This window comes from Castanea sativa, chromosome 10 (genome assembly GCF_040712315.1).
Source record: "Castanea sativa cultivar Marrone di Chiusa Pesio chromosome 10, ASM4071231v1".
Lineage (NCBI taxonomy): Eukaryota > Viridiplantae > Streptophyta > Magnoliopsida > Fagales > Fagaceae > Castanea > Castanea sativa.
In genome coordinates, this window is record NC_134022.1 from 35315344 (window position 1) to 35330955 (window position 15612).

At 36.0% G+C, this 15612-nt stretch overlaps 1 protein-coding gene and 1 non-coding gene across 3 annotated transcripts; one reads left to right on the top strand and one right to left on the bottom strand.

The window, feature by feature from the left end:
• Nucleotides 1–3497: 3497 nt before the first annotated feature.
• On the bottom strand, nt 3498–3569 carry TRNAD-GUC (transfer RNA aspartic acid (anticodon GUC)). The gene has a single exon. It is a non-coding gene; the product is annotated as a tRNA-Asp (tRNA).
• A 167-nt stretch (nt 3570–3736) lies between these two features.
• Nucleotides 3737–15174, top strand: LOC142613181 (uncharacterized). Of its 2 annotated transcripts, none has more exons than XM_075785405.1 (12): nt 3737–4060; nt 4176–4386; nt 4505–4579; nt 5031–5137; nt 6004–6064; nt 6735–6794; nt 6918–6992; nt 7512–7697; nt 9996–10050; nt 12411–12533; nt 14134–14366; nt 14662–15174. In XM_075785405.1, exons 1-12 carry the CDS (start codon nt 4029–4031, stop codon nt 14683–14685), a joined length of 1242 nt encoding a protein of 413 aa, XP_075641520.1. In that variant the 5' UTR covers nt 3737–4028; the 3' UTR covers nt 14686–15174. The 2 variants fall into 2 exon arrangements, with proteins under 2 accessions (XP_075641520.1, XP_075641519.1); XM_075785404.1 differs by having other exon boundaries at nt 3795–4060; nt 6735–6798; nt 6922–6992.
• The last annotated feature ends 438 nt before the right edge of the window (nt 15175–15612 follow it).

Below are 15612 nucleotides of genomic sequence, written 5' to 3' on the forward strand. Positions count from 1 at the left end.
GGAAAATATCTAGAGCAAAGGCTGCCACCTCCGCATTAAAGACTCTGCACCTACCTCCCTGGCCGCATTAATGGGGAAGTGACCCCTGAACAGTAGGGCAGAAACTTCTAGTCAGGGTCCCAAAAGGCATCTGAAAAAGGGGTATTTAAGGGGGAGGAATGCAAAAGAGTAGGGGATCTCTCTCTCTCTCTCTCTCTCTCTCTCTCTCTCTCTCGCTCACTCTCTCTCTCTAAAGAAAAAGAAAAGAAATTAAGGATTGTAACCTGTAAGAAAGAAAGAGAAATAATACAGAATTGGTCCTCGGCTTACATCCGAGGAGGCCTATTTGCAATTAACAATTGTTATTCACAAGTGTTTGTAACTCTCAGGCTGTTGTCAAGTTCTCAGTACCTTTAACCTAGATTTTAAGCCCACACTCTACAAATTTTATTGTTTAAGGCTCATTGGGCCTGAGCTCATAATCTTCTTTGGGTCCAGGTGCAATTGTGCACTTACAAATGCTCTGTGCGTATCTAACCTCATATTCAAATGATGAGGTTACTTTTGCATAATCATCCTTGTTTCCATCTTAGGATCCAAGCCTTGGTGAATCACATGTCACCCTATTGGCCCTTAAGATGTCTAGCTTCCATATCCTATTGTTTGTCAAGTTTGAGGAGGATTCTCAAAGTGTGATAGAAGCTTTCCAATAGCTTTATTCCTCTCATAATTTTTCCCTTTTTCATGCCTACTATTTTAGCATCTCTAAACTCCCTTGTTTGTTACGATTTTTGTTTTGTATCAAGGGACAATTTTTTATTTTTGGCTCACAACCTTAATCTTGCTAGCTGGGCAACTCATTGTATGTGGTATGAGCTCATAAACATCTCCTCCAATCGTCCCTTCCTATTTGGGTCTCCACTCTCTAAGAAGTTATGCTTTGTTTGGAAGTTTGGAGGGCGAGGAGAGTAGAGGGGAGGAGAGTAGAGGGGAATGTTTATCCTCTACATTTTTTGGATGTTTTTAAAATTAAGGGGGAGGGGAATAATTAGTCTTTTCATAGTTTGTCATTTTGTTAATATGGTAAGGGTAAATTAGGTAATTTATTTGGTCAAACATTTCTTTGTCCTACCCTTCCTTCAAATCTCTCCAACTTAGGAGAATTAAAAATGAGGGGTTAGAAGTAGTTAGAACCCCTTCAAATCTCTCCCTCTCCTCTATTAAAAAAAATTCAAATAATGTAATTTAACTTATTCTCCCTCCCTCTACTCTACTCCTCTTTATTCCCTTCCATCCAAACAAGCTATTAGAGATGGTTTTAGGCTCTCCTTCCTTCTTTTTGTTTAATATTATCCTTACTTATCAAAGACCAGTCCCCTTTTTATTTATTTATTTATTTATTATACCAACTAAGGAAGATACAGAGTTTATCAAGATTACAAAAAAGTTGGATCAACCCAACTATGGTGTATTGGCATTTGGATTGCCAATTTTGCAGCAATATAAACAAAATCAAGAACACATTTGGGAACAACTAACAGATTACAAACAAGTCCACTTTGATACAAAAACTCCATATCAGCAATCAAGGGTCTCTCCTGCCATGCCAGATTCTTAGACTTGTTTAAAAGTTGGACTAGATTCTTGTTGTTGGTCAAAAACAGAATCCTATGAAATCCGTAGTTTTTGGTTGTGATGATTGCTTCCATCAAGGTCTCCTGTACAGCCCCATTTGTAGAAACTGCATTGCTGCTAGCTACACCATACTATCTGATACTCTTTGTAGATCCTTAGCTTCATAAGCCTAAGCACTTCTATTAAACCTTGAGTTTCTAACCCCTGCAACCTTGATTAGCAGTTGCCAGTGTCCTGCAGCTGTGTTGTGTTCAGCTCTTGATCTACTGCATCTTTTGTTTAAGTCATGGTGGATGGAGAAAGCTTCTTTGTATTTGCAATACAAATTTTGAGCTGTAAGGACAACATCCATGTGATTTGGTTGTTTTTCCTCATGAACCACCAAATTCCTATGAGTCCAAATGGTCCACAATGTAATGAATATGAATATGTTTTGCATATACTCCATAAAAACCTCATCATCTAGATTATGAGAAACAATCAAATCCCTTAACCATTGCTGCATAGAAATACCAATATGGTTAGAAGTGTGAACAGCTAGTGGTAATTCATGGCAAAAGTGCCAACAAGCTCTAGCAAAAGTGCATAGCAGGAATAGGTGGGAAGTGGATTCCTCTTCACGATTGCATAAAGGGCAAAGATTAATGTCAGTGATTACCCTGTTTCTTAGAAGCTGCCTGGTTGGAAGACTGTCATGCAACAGCTTCCAAATAAAATTACAATTTTTTTTTATGGTGGTTTTATCTTCCATATCAATTTCCAAATTCTATTTTCAGCATGAGACTGCCTATGTTGTTCATTGGAAAGTGCCAAGTAGTCCTCAAGTAGAATTCTATAAGCTGTTTTTACCTCAAACTTTCCATTATTTGAATTTTTCCATAACAACTTTGCAGAATCTCATTACAAAGAGGGAAAGGATAAATATCCTGTACCAGATTAGCTCTCCAATTATGTGTTTGTTGGTTTATATGATCTGCAATTGTACTAGAAGCTAGATTGGGATTATTTAAATTATGAGGCGGACTCCTAAACCAATCTTGATGTCTAAGAGGGATATTATTTCCCTTGCCAACCCACCACCGCCCTTCCTTAAGCTTGGGGTTATCAAACTTGATAATATCCCTCCAAACCCATGACTGGTGTTTTTTAGGAGAACAATCCTAAATGGACCCCCTAGGAAAATACTTTGCCTTGAAAGTCCTTGCAACTAAAGAGTTAGGATTTTGACTTATTCTCCAATATTGTTTGGCCAACATAGCTTGGTTCATGAGATTTAACTTTTTGAGTCCTAAACCACCCCAAGACTTAGGGCAACAAATCTTGGACCAGTCTCTTTACGATAAATAAATACACTGAAAAAGGCTCTTTCTTGAAATATAAAATTACTTTTTGGCCTCATGGTCATGGCATTGATTTGTGGATATAAAATCCAATTACTAGGTGCAAAAGTTGTAATACCAAAAAAACTTGTTAGTATATGTGAAACCGTACGTGGAAGTAAAATACAACTACTTGTAACCCCCAAAAAAAGAAATCTTATTATTAGCATATCTACAGCTGTCCTTAAAATGATTAATAACACTGACAAAGAGGTATCACCAAACAAGGAGGAAAAAAAAACACTAAAAAATAATCAAATTGTCTATTAACTGCATGAAGATCAAATCATCAAATGCCAACTTGTTATATTTTTGGGTCGTTCCGGGCAACCATATTGAAATAAGTATTTGGATTTGGTGCCCCAGCCCAGCTGGCTTTAGTTTAGTCCTTAGTAACAGTTTACCAGACTTGTCAAAAGAGAATGGATCAGTATGGGCCGTCAATTGGGCCAGATGACCCGACGGTTTTGCTTGGAGAATAATAGTGTAAAAAATAGAAATAGACGCCGTTGCCGGGGATCGAACCCGGGTCACCCGCGTGACAGGCGGGAATACTCACCACTATACTACAACGACCTTGTTGATATAACTTCTAACTAAATATTTATTATTCCTTTAAACCTACAAGAATATCTTCTTGAATAGACTGATGATACACCGCCTCCCAGAAAGCAAGTTCCAAATGTTTACTTATGAGTCACGACACACAGAATAATTTCCTCAGGAAGCCAACTGCAAGTCGTAATAAACGCTGTCTACTCTTCTTCTCTCTGACTCTGAGCTCTCTCTCCCGCGCGCACACACACACACACAGTTTTTCTTTTTCCCCCATAGCTTAAGACAAATTTTTACAGCTATCACTTAAATCATCATAACCCCTCATTACTCGCACATGACATGATAAACTCACCAAATTCACAATCTCCCAAACTTTAAACCTCATTCATTACATTTATTAATAACAAAATTCCACTCACTACCACACAACACATATCAACCAACACACAAAAAAAAAAAAAAAAAAAAAAGACGAAAATGCTTGGACACGAAGGAGAAACCCCTTCCAGGTACTACTACTAAATTTTAATGCAATTTATTTTCCAACTATTATGTACTAGCAATTTGGAAAAAAAAAAAATGTTTAAGTTTATTTGTTTTTGTGGTAAATAATTTGATACATAGGTACGAATTGTTGAACATGGTGAAGAAACACTCAAACTCGTTAGGGCAAACGGTACTATTAACGGACCAACAACAACAACAAGACGGTACTCCAGACGACGTCGAATTGGATCAGCTGTTTTGGCACGATATCTTTGATTTGTATTTTGTTCGTGGCAAAGAGTCTAGGGGTCGTCAAGATGACGATCTTTTATTTTTCGTCAGAAAATTGGTAACCAAATTTTAATATATTTTTGAATTCATTGGCTATAAAAAATTTACAATCCAGTTTTTTGTTTTTAGAAAATTTTTTGTTGTTGTTGTTGTTGTTGTTGTTGTTGGTATAATAGGGGTCCAAAGGATATGGATTCAATGACAATTTGGAAGCTATTGCTCCTTACTTTGTTCGCAGGTGGGCACCTAAGGTATAAAAAAAACTTTAAAATTTTCCGATTCGAGCTTTGTGTGTCTATGCATGTGTGCTAAACTGAAATCCTTTGTGCGTATTGATGATCTAGTTCATTGCATTGTCTTTGCTAATAGCAATTGCGTATTGTTCGAAACAAAAAGTGTAGGTGCATAATAAGTTGTGATTGCTCCCAACAGGGTGTGAAATTGGGCGTGTCCGTAGCATTGTTGTGAAATTTGGCACGTATAATATAAAGAAAATAGAAAATGTGGTGTTAACAACTCCCTATACATCTTTTCGATGTTGTTAGGAAATGGAAAAAGAGTTAAGGACAAAAGTGATCAATCTATGAGATATGGAGAATGGATTCATTTTCATCATATGAATTGTATAGGAAAACAGCGATACGTTTATCTTGTTGTTTACTGGTCATGTAAAATAACGTTCTTTACTTTTGTCAAAACCAGTTGGATACGTTAGTCGGTGAGAGTTCTGTTGAAGTGGATTGGAGGCGATCATTTTACTTGAACTTGATTGCTCACACTACATTCACTGTGACAGTGGCTATTTGCAGGTAAATTTTCTTTTTCTTTTGTTTTACGTGATGTTTTCATCCCTTAAGTTATGTTGACAACCTTTTGCTTTCAAGTTGCTGATGTTTGCCTGCATAGTTTTCTTGGACAAGTAAGGTTGTATGCATGTTTGAGCTCTTAGCACTCAATTATGATCATAATTTCTCATTCTGCTTTTGGAATTTTACCCTGATTGAGAAATGTGACTATGTCATATCAAATTGTTTATTAGGCAATATAAAATGGTTTCAGAGTACTTGCAAATAGAGTTTGTAGTTCTTGTGAATTTCCATCTCAAGGGAAGTGGTTGGGTTTGGTTTGGAAGAGAGTTCTTGTTGTAACTACTCTATATGATGCACATTTCATTATTCAATATGTGCAAGGAATTTTATGTTGTTTGCATACAAACAATTGATATAAGATTCGGCCATCTATGACAGTTACTATCTGTCTTCTTGGCGGCGTCATTTCTAATTTTCTAGGATTATTCCTATTTTAATGTGTTTGTATTGCTAGTCAAAACCACATGCACATTTGTTATTAAGAGATTTTAAGTTGTATTTATCATAGTTTTCACTCATAGAATAAAGTTGTAGCTTCCTACCATATGGATTTCAAGTTCCATATGTTAGTTGTTTTCATACCAAAATTTATTTGTCCGTTCCTTACAGAGCACCTGACACTTTGAAAAAAAAAAATCTTGATATATTAGAAAGAAATGTACCAGGAATAACATATATTAGCAAGAAAGAAATGGCAATTTGTTTATAGATGTGTGTTTTAGGACCTTGCTGCTAAGGATTCTTATTTCCTTCTGTCCTGCATAATAGCTTCATTATAATAGAATCTGAAACTTTTTTTTTTCCAGTCATGAGGACCTTCGAAATCATCAATCTGGGCAAGACAAACCATTGTCACCTATATATAAGGTATCCATAGCCTTAATTAGTGTAACAGATATCGCTTTAGTTAGTTGTTAATAGGATATATTTTGTATCCTATTCTTATTATCTTCTTTTATATTTGGCCACCCTGTTCAGTCTGTTTTCAATATTGAGAATTCTTCTTAACCACTGAAGTGAATTTTCTCGTCAAGAGAAGTACCATTTACTTCGATTTACTGCTGAGAAGATAAATAATGAATTTCTGTTGTTGTCATCTAAACTTGAAGTGGATAAAACTAAGATGATTATGCACTAAAGTGTCTGTAACAAGTTGATGTTCATGCTCATTTTTGCATCTGTTTTGCCTTTCATGAATTTTCCTGAGTTGGCCAATCCAGTTCCTTTTTGGACGGCGTGTGTCGTGTTTTGATTAAGATGTGCAGTGTGCATATATCTTCACATCATCAGCCCAGGGTTGGCTGGGGCCTTTAGTAAAGGTACAAATTGGGTCTGGCTTCCATGATCTAGGAATTTAACATCTCTCTCATGAAAAACCCAAAAGCTACTATGCCAAGATTATTTTTTCAAATTAAATATCTATTCTTGAGATCATGGTAGCTCAACTACTATCTCTTGCAAGCTCTTAGATATTGTATGTAGATATATATTAAAATAGTATTCTAATCATGTAGCATGGCCTGGGACATCTCTGCAGGTTGTTAAAACGGTTTATGCATCCCCAAGTCGTGTCAATTTTCATTTGGATTCCAAAAAGGCAAGTTTATATATATTCAGCAAATTTATATCTTCCTCTACTTATCAAAAAAAGAAAAAGAAAGATATCTTCCTCAGTTGTGTTCTCAATTTCCATCTGACTCTGTTGCTAACATGCATCTAGGAAGTGGAGACAACACCTGCCTATCCAGATATCTGTTTTGCAGTTGATGACTTTGATTCTACCTTTGATGCAGTGGTAATAAGTTTGTTTTATCCTATATATATTTTGCATCTAATTATATTAACTTCACTAGACATGTTATTTTGCTTAAATAATTATTTAATTAAGCAACTGAGCTTATTGCTGGCTTTGCCAAAGGATAATAATTATTAGGATATTATTACTAAATGTGTTACTCAACATTGCTTTGCCTAGCTACGTTGCTATTATTACGCTATTATATTGGTTGAATGGAAGACAGGTTGAAGTGCTTAGTTTCATACAACATATAAACATACTCCCGCTTTGCATAATAAAGATAGTGGCTTCACTTTTGCCTTATCAACTAATAAGTCAGGCTAGAATAATGGCATTCTTCAATGAATTTTACACACTTGATCTTCTACTGTCTTCTTCATGTCCCTTTATCAAGGAACAGGAAGACTGTAAAATATTTTACATTCTCAGATTTTTGCATGATTATCACGTTTCTTTGATATGATCTACTTTCAAGTTACTATTTTATCATGTAATATAATTTCACTTTCTATGTAGGTATTGACAGAAATAGACCATTGCTATTGCGTACTTCTTAATGCACATGGCGGGGCGGCATTTCCTAGTGATGATGCACATTGTGGGGCAGCATCTGCTAGTGAAAAGGAGTCTCAAGCTTCCAGTTCCAGTGATACTTCCTCTTTGAGAGTTGATACTAATTCTGGAAAGACAAAAAATACTAAGGTTTGTGTCAATTCTCATCACACATGAGAATGACTGATATGAGCCTATTGCCCTGCCAGAGTCTTTGATTTTGTGAGCCAATGCTTTTCATAATTATTATTTTGACTAAAGTAGACTTTTGGCCCATAAATTTTGAGATTGTTTTCATTTTGGCCCTCTACATTTTTCAAAATTTTCTTGCTCTTCATGTTTGATTCTGTTTCCATACTTGCCTTGCCATCCATTTCTATTAGTAATTTGACCATTAAATGCCCTTTATATTTTAACTTTTTCATTAAATATTAGTTTTAAAATGCTGTGGAGTGCGTGAATTTCATTGTTGTAGGTAGAATAAACACATTAAGGACGGTCAAATTACTGGCGGAAATGGATTGCAGGGCCAATATGAAAACGGAATCAAGCATGAAGGGTCAAAATAAAAGTTTTGAAATGTAAATGGCCAAAATGAAAACAACCCAAAACTTTAAGGGCCAAAAGTGTACTTTAGTTTATTATTTGATTGCTATGTATTTTTAGCATCACTCTACTGTACTTCTGTTAGTAACCAGAAAAAATCGATCGGTAATATTGATGTACTTACACATAACCTGCAGGGTAAATATTTGTTGCTCAGGGAGAAAACATGGACACTGGGCTTTGTGAATTTCAGAAAAAGAAGGAAAAAAAAAAGAGAATAATAAATGCTGAAGTAATATAATAATTAATCTTATAGTTGCCATTACTTTTACCATAGCTGACTAAGATACCTGCATGATGCCTTTGAGGACTAATATGGTCTTATGATAGAGCATGGTAACTCTTGCTGTAAACTTTCCTTTATACATAGCAAAATAATAGTAGCAAAAAACTCAAGGGAGCATGTGACTTGTGATTAACATCTGGTCAGGCTTAAGAGGATTTAGAATATTATAGTAACAACTCAACCAAACCTAGAATGCCAACTACAGGTATGAGCTGTTTGGAATATCATGAATAATTATGAGAGGGCACTGTAAAGATTCCCATTAAGTTGATTAGCAAATTAGCTTCATAGAATCAAACATTCTACCTTTACAGAAATGTCAATGATGAGGCATCAGAAAGCAGTCAGTGCTACTTTTGTCTTTGATTATTTTGCTTTTGGGAAATGGCAAAACTTAGGTACAGTTCCTTAGCTACAATACCTTAGGTTCCCTACTTAAAATTTTGACATTTGTCAAATTTAACATCTCAAACAAACGGCGTTAAAACTTTTTTTTTTTCCTTCTTCCTTTCCTGTACTGCAAGTCTGCAAACGGCTTCTCTTCCAACACTAAAACCTTTCTCTTCCAAACCACCCACGACCCTTCTCTTCGAAACCCAAAACCCAAAAAAAGAAAGAAAGAATCATCGATTAGAGAAAAGAAGAAGAAAGGAGTCAGATACACAGACCAAGAGAGAGAAAGAATCATAGACCAGAAGAATCATAGATCAGAAAGAAGAAAGACCCATGACCCTTCTCTTCGAAACCCAAAACCCAAGAAATGAAAGAAGAATCATCGATCAGGAAAAAAAGAAGAAGAAGAAGAAGAAAGGAATCAGATACACAGATTGAGAGAGAAAGAAGGAATCATAGACCAGAAGAATCATAGATCAGAAAGAAGAAAGGAAACAGACCAGAAAGAATCATAGATCAGAAAAGAAGAAAGGAAACAGATACACACCGAGAGAGAAAGAAAGAATCATAGATCAGAAAGAATCATAGATCAGAAAAGAAGAAAGGAAACAGATACACACCGTGAGAGAAAGAAAGAATCATAGATCAGAAAAGAAGAAAGGAAACATACTCACACCGAGAGAGAAAGAGAGAAAGATATGAGATTTTCTTTTTTTCTTTCTTCTGAGTTTTGGGTTTTGAAGAGAAGGGTCATGGGTGGTTTGGAATAGAAAGGTTTTGGATTTGGAAGAGAAGCCGTTTGCAGTACAGGAAAGGTGGAAGGAAAAAAAAAATTTTAACGCCGTTTGTTTGATATGTTAAATTTGACAAATGTCAAAATTTTAAGTAGGAAACCTAAGGTACTGTACCTAAGTTTTGTCATTTGGGAAAAAAGGGAAGGTTCTATTTTAATTGTGTTGCCTTATTAGTAGAGACGACCCAAGTACCTATCAGAAAAAAAGAAAAAAAAGAAAAAGAAAAAGAGGCATATAATAGTTGTAATATAGGTCTATTAACTGTATGGATGCTCTACACACATTTACATTGGTGTACACATATACACACATAATAGGTGCTTGGATCCATTTGTATACATCTTGACTCTCTGGCAGCTGTGATTGCAGCTTACTCTTTTCTCAGGATTTGTCAGCTATCAAATGGTTCGAGATGCATATGATGGTACATCTTCCTATAGACTCTCTCTCTCTCTTTGGTATAAATTACTTGAATCAAATTAATTTCTCACTTTTTCATTTAGATTTAATAGATGTTTACTTTCATTTTCTAAAGTAGTGAGTGGTTTTTATGACCTTTGTTTGGGACAGATTGAGTGTATATTTTTATCGTTTCTGCATGTTGCACATGCAGGAATATTGATATGTGAAATACTGTTTCTAAGTTGGTATTGACTTAAGTTCTTCTGTTACATTTGAATCTAACTCTGTGAAGTTGTGAACTTTCTTTGCTTTAATTCAATGTTGAATATGTTCCGTTAAGATTGAAGATCTATCTCAATAACCATAAAGTAGTCTGGAGAAGGCTGTTATCTAGCATGCTTTATAAATGTACCATCTTATTTTCAAGACCTCTCATGTAATGGTGTAGATGGTGCAGTTCATTTATGGTATGTTTGTTTGGAGGTGAAATTGGCTGGATGGAAAACTTTGGAGAGAAAATAGGAAGGAAAACTTTTTTGAGCGTGTTTGGTTGGGTGGGGAGGAAGGAAAATAAATGGTGGAGCCTAGGTGTTTTTTCTCTTGGCCCACCCAAAAGTTTTCTCTCCAAAATAGAGAGAAAACTGAATGGGGATGAATTTTTTCTTAATTGACAAAAATGCCTGCCCTGTGCACATTCTTCAAGTTGCCTTTATTTATTTTTTTCTTTTCCATTGGGCAGTACGTTGCCCTTTCTTTTTTTTTTCTTCACCTTCTTCAGGGCAGTTGCCCTTTTTTTTTTTTTTTTTTTTTTTTTCTTGGCAGTAACATTGCCTCTTCTTTTTTTGGATATTATTTTTACTTTTTAATAAATTTGGATGATTGTTCTTTTTTTTTTTGTATGATTATTTGTCACTTTTTTGTTTTAATTAAGCATCATTCTTGAACAAGTGTATTTGAGTAAATTTATTTAAACTCATTTTTTCTATCCTTCCACTTTTCTACTCTTAAACAAACAAAAATGGGAGAAAATAAAATCTTTTCTATCCTCCAACTTTTCCACTCCTCCAATCAAACGGACCCTTAGTATAATTGATGCAGGAAGCAAAATAGACTATTTATTTTAACCTTGTTTTATTTCTATTTGGACATCAATTGAATTTTTATTTTAGGCCCTAGTATTTATTTAGGTTAACTAGTGTTTTTATTTAAAGTCTAGGGTGTTTTTATTATTCAATAATTAGGGTTTCCTAACCAATTAAAATTAGGTTTTCATATTCCTATATAAGCAAATGATGTACGCCTATCAAAGGGAGATGATTTTGATGAATGAAAGTTGCTTTTGGTTTTTGTTCGGGTGCCAACTCCAGCTAGTCCTAGATGTTGATAACTAGTGTTTTTTTTTTTTTCTTTCTTGCTTGGTGTTGACCCCAAGCAAGCCTAGATGCTGATTCCTAGGTTCCTATCCTTTATTTTCCCGTTTTTTAATCTTATTGCTGAAAAGTTCTGGCTTGTCCTACGTTAGTAACAGGACCATTTTGCACTGCACTGCAAGGGTCAGTTTCTCAAAAACTACAACTTAGCTGCACTTGGAAGGGACCAGCCTGCCACTCTGGGATCAGTTTTATTGGTCTTGGTGCAGTGTGGCTTGGTCAGTTCGGGCCACATAATGCGAACGACGACGTTGTCGACTTGAGGGATGACCGGAAGAGGAGTGGAAACAATGCGAAACAGCGTAGCATCAGCTTAGAGTCTTCACATCGAGTTTCTTGTTGAAGACAGGAAAAGGGAATTGGTGAGGTCAGATCTGGTAGAGTCAGATCAGTGGGAGTGAGAGAGGAGATGAAATAGGTCTGTAGGGAAAGTGGGTTTAGGGTAGATCTGGGACATGCCTGCCACTGTCTGTTTAAAAAGAGATTTGTGTTTGTTTGAATTCAGAAGGGCAGCTGACAGCTAAACTTCCACTGTCTGTTTAAAAAAAAAAAAAACCTGGTTGTGACAGTTGAATCACAAGCCATTGGAAACAGCACAATTGGCTGGTTTGGCTTGTTACCAGCCGGTTTTGTTGGTTTTGGCCAATTTCTGAACACCCCTTACTTTCATATGTACAACTTTTTTTTCAGTAGCTTTATTTCTACTTTGGTTCTGCTCTATTCATTAAAATTCACCCTCACATCTTTTCAAACTATGGTACACAAGGCAAATTCTTTGTGAACTACAGCAGTTCAAAATTTTGTCTGACTTTTGTGGCTGGACCTCTGTTCAAGCTAAAACTTTGGCAACTTAGTCAACTCTGTTCATCTGAGTATCTTTAAAAGGTCCACAATGTTCCAAATAAGTCTTATTGCTGACTTTTTTTTTTTTCTTTTCTCCTCTTGTATACAGCTGGGAAATCACGATTTGGGAGCCTTTTATCGCTTGGTCATTCCCCTGGCAAAACAGACAGACTGTACATGAAAGGTCCTGGTGGACGTGGGGAAGTTGAAGTTGCTGTTTCTGGTGTTGTAGGTAAGAAACTCTTTTCAGCTAATGATGTTTTAACACACTATTTCATTTCTCTCTCTCTCTCTCTCTCTCTCTCTCTCTCTCTCTCTCTTTGTTGATGTTCTGAATGAAATGTTTTCTTAGAACCTAAATGTGTTTTGACAAATGAGAACCCTTTTATTCTTCAAAAGTGAATAAACCTGTGCCGTTTACTTTCAAATTTACCATGAATATTTTGCTTCTTACAAGAGCTTGTGATGGCAACTTTTTGACTTTACCATGTTATACTACCTCACTCTGCCTGAGTACATTAAGTTTGGCAATAATTAAAGATGTTGAACAAGTTTGGAAAAAAAAAAAACTGAAGCTTGATAAATAATGGGATTGGTTTCAGTTGATACCCTAGGATAGTAGCAGTATGCCTCAAATACCAACTTCTCATTTTGGCACTGCCCAGCTGGCAAATGCCCCCTCCTTCCTCTTATTGATAACTCACTGTTTGCTCAGACTCCCCTCTCTCTCATCTTGCATGTTATGTGATATCTCTCCCTCTAAGATCAGATGACGCAAACTGCAAGCAGTGATGCCTTAATTATAACCTGGGTAGAGAATCTATATCTTCTTTAGAAGCCTAGGATTAAGGCAAAGCCCAAGAATAAGTGTTAATGGTAGTTAATTAGGATTTTATATATATATATATATATATATAATGTTTAATTGGTTATTCTAGAGTGTAGGGTATTTTAGTAATTCTATAATTATTGGGTATGTGCCTTGATATTATTTTATTAATAAGTCTTATCTGACATGTTGACCTTTGTGTGTTCGTGTATTCTTTTTACCCTTTCTCTTCTCTCTATCCTTATCTTTCTTATGTCCCTATTCATGAGCACTGTTCATAACATCCCATAACACTATGAATTTCCCTTTTTTTCCTTCTTCCTTACAATCCCAAGTCAAACCCTTCCTCATATCTATCAAAACCCCAAAATCTCATGCACTTCCTCATATCTATCCAATTTTGAGCCTTATCCCTTTTATTCTACTACTCTAAGCCCCAGATCCTCATATCCTCATAAATTTTCCTACGCCAAGTATGTATCACAAGAATGGAATGGAAGTGATAAATGTCTTAAATACTTTTGGAATGTGAATTGGGATCCGTTGATTTTTTGGAGAGGGTTTCTTTCTTCCTCTGGTGGGGTTTTGTTTTGTTTTTGGGTTGGGATTCCTGGGGGGTGGGTGGTGAGACTGATGGAATTGAGATTTATTTTCTTTATAGTTTTCAACGTGGAATGTTGATTTGCAGATCTCAGTGGTTAGTTGCTAGAGTTCATATTTTAAAACTAATGGGGGACAATGGGTTGGGTTTTGGATTTCATCAAATGGGGTAGGTTTTGGGATTCGTTTTCCAAATTGAATTGACTTCAAGCTAGGTTCTGGATGGCATACCCTAGCCTTCCCAAACCAAACCTGTTAAAATTTCTATGTAGAACACTTCTAATTTCTGGTCTCCAGATTGTGTTGTGACATAGGTGTTGTGCTTATCAACTAATTGATCCTTTGAAGTAGATGATATATGCAAAGATTGTGTCAAATACTGAATCTAGAAGTGCTATATCAGATCAGAGCCAAGAGGATTCAGGACCTTTTTCGCCAGTCATGTCGAAAAGAGGATTCGGGATTGGCTCAATTTTTCGGAAAGCAGCATCTGTTGCATCTGTGGCTGCAAAACATGCCTATGCAGCTGCTGCTGCCTCCAGCACGAGTTCTGATGAAGAAATGGTGCCTCTGAAATGCTGCTTAATGTCCATTTCATTGCCATGGGAACACATTGCTTATGACATGCTATTTAAGGTGAAGTAACTGTTTCCCAATTCCTATGGTAATCTGCATTGTTATTTTCAATTCCTCATAATTTGCCTGGTAGGGGCAGTTTTTTCCTATGATTTTGTGTATTTACCAGCTGCATTTGGCTCAATGGCATTAGTTGGTTAGGTCTCAAAATTTGATTGGGTAGTAAAAGTGTTAGAAACCAAAAGTCCATTTGTTTATCTTGATCTTTTTTGTGGGAATTTCTAAGTGGTGATCTATTTATTCTTTTATCGTGCTTGAAAGAACTGCTAATTTGATACCCTGACTGCAAACTCAGGGAAGTCCTCCAGTGAACTTGTAAGGTAAAAGGACCATATGTTTGCGCATCCATGAAGTTGCAGAATGGATATGGTGGTAAAACCTGGGAGGAAAGCATGAGACTATCAGACGCATGGAGTTGCAACTTGCGAGAATATGAAAGAGAGTTATATTGTAATCTAAGTTGTATATGGAAATCCTCTCTCTGTGTGCATATTTGGTCTTGGTCAAGTGTCTCATAGCTTTGTTAAAATATTGTAAATCAATTTATTTTAAGTTAATAAATGTAGTGTCACGCCAAGTTCATAGTTCAGTAGGCTTACATTATAGAGCAAGGTTTTTATGCAACCTAGGTTGCAGGATGCAAACCATCCATATGTATTATTTAAGTAAGTCCCACCACTCATTAAAAATGTCATTAGACCAAAGTACACGAATGGTTTTTTTAAACACCCCTCTACGTACACTGCAACCATTCACATTTTCCAATGTTTTATAAGCAAATGGAAACACTTTGGATTACTTTTCCATATGCCATAACTGTTTATAACTTGAATTTTTTCGACTGATGCCTTTAAGTGCTTTAACCGGTTTTGTGCAGGTGGTCTCGTAGACTGACCCTTTGTGCCTTTCTGTTTTAGGATTAAACTACATCAGGACCTCTCTACTTTTACCTACTATTGGGGTAGGATTGTGTATTCGCTTAGCACATTAATGCAACCCCTCGTTCACTTCCATGGTTTTTCACTTTTATGTTGGTCGCTTTGTGTGGTTTGTCCACATATTCGATCCCTAAGTTGAGGGCTCTGATTCTGAACTTTCTCCTTTTACCAAAACTGGCGCACTAACCCAATTCAATATTCTACACCTACCAATTACGGAAATTCGATCAAGTTGTTATATCATAAATTTTGGCAGAATTTTTGAGCCTATAAATAAGGCTGTGTTTAGCTATATTGAATTAGTGTGT

Coding starts and splice junctions, on each gene's coding strand:
- LOC142613181 (XM_075785405.1), top strand. CDS start 4,029: ATGCTTGGACACGAAGGAGAAACCCCTTCCAG. Junction 4,387..4,504: donor TATTTTTCGTCAGAAAATTG/GTAACCAAATTT, acceptor TTGGTATAATAG/GGGTCCAAAGGATATGGATT. Junction 10,051..12,410: donor GGTTCGAGATGCATATGATG/GTACATCTTCCT, acceptor TCTTGTATACAG/CTGGGAAATCACGATTTGGG.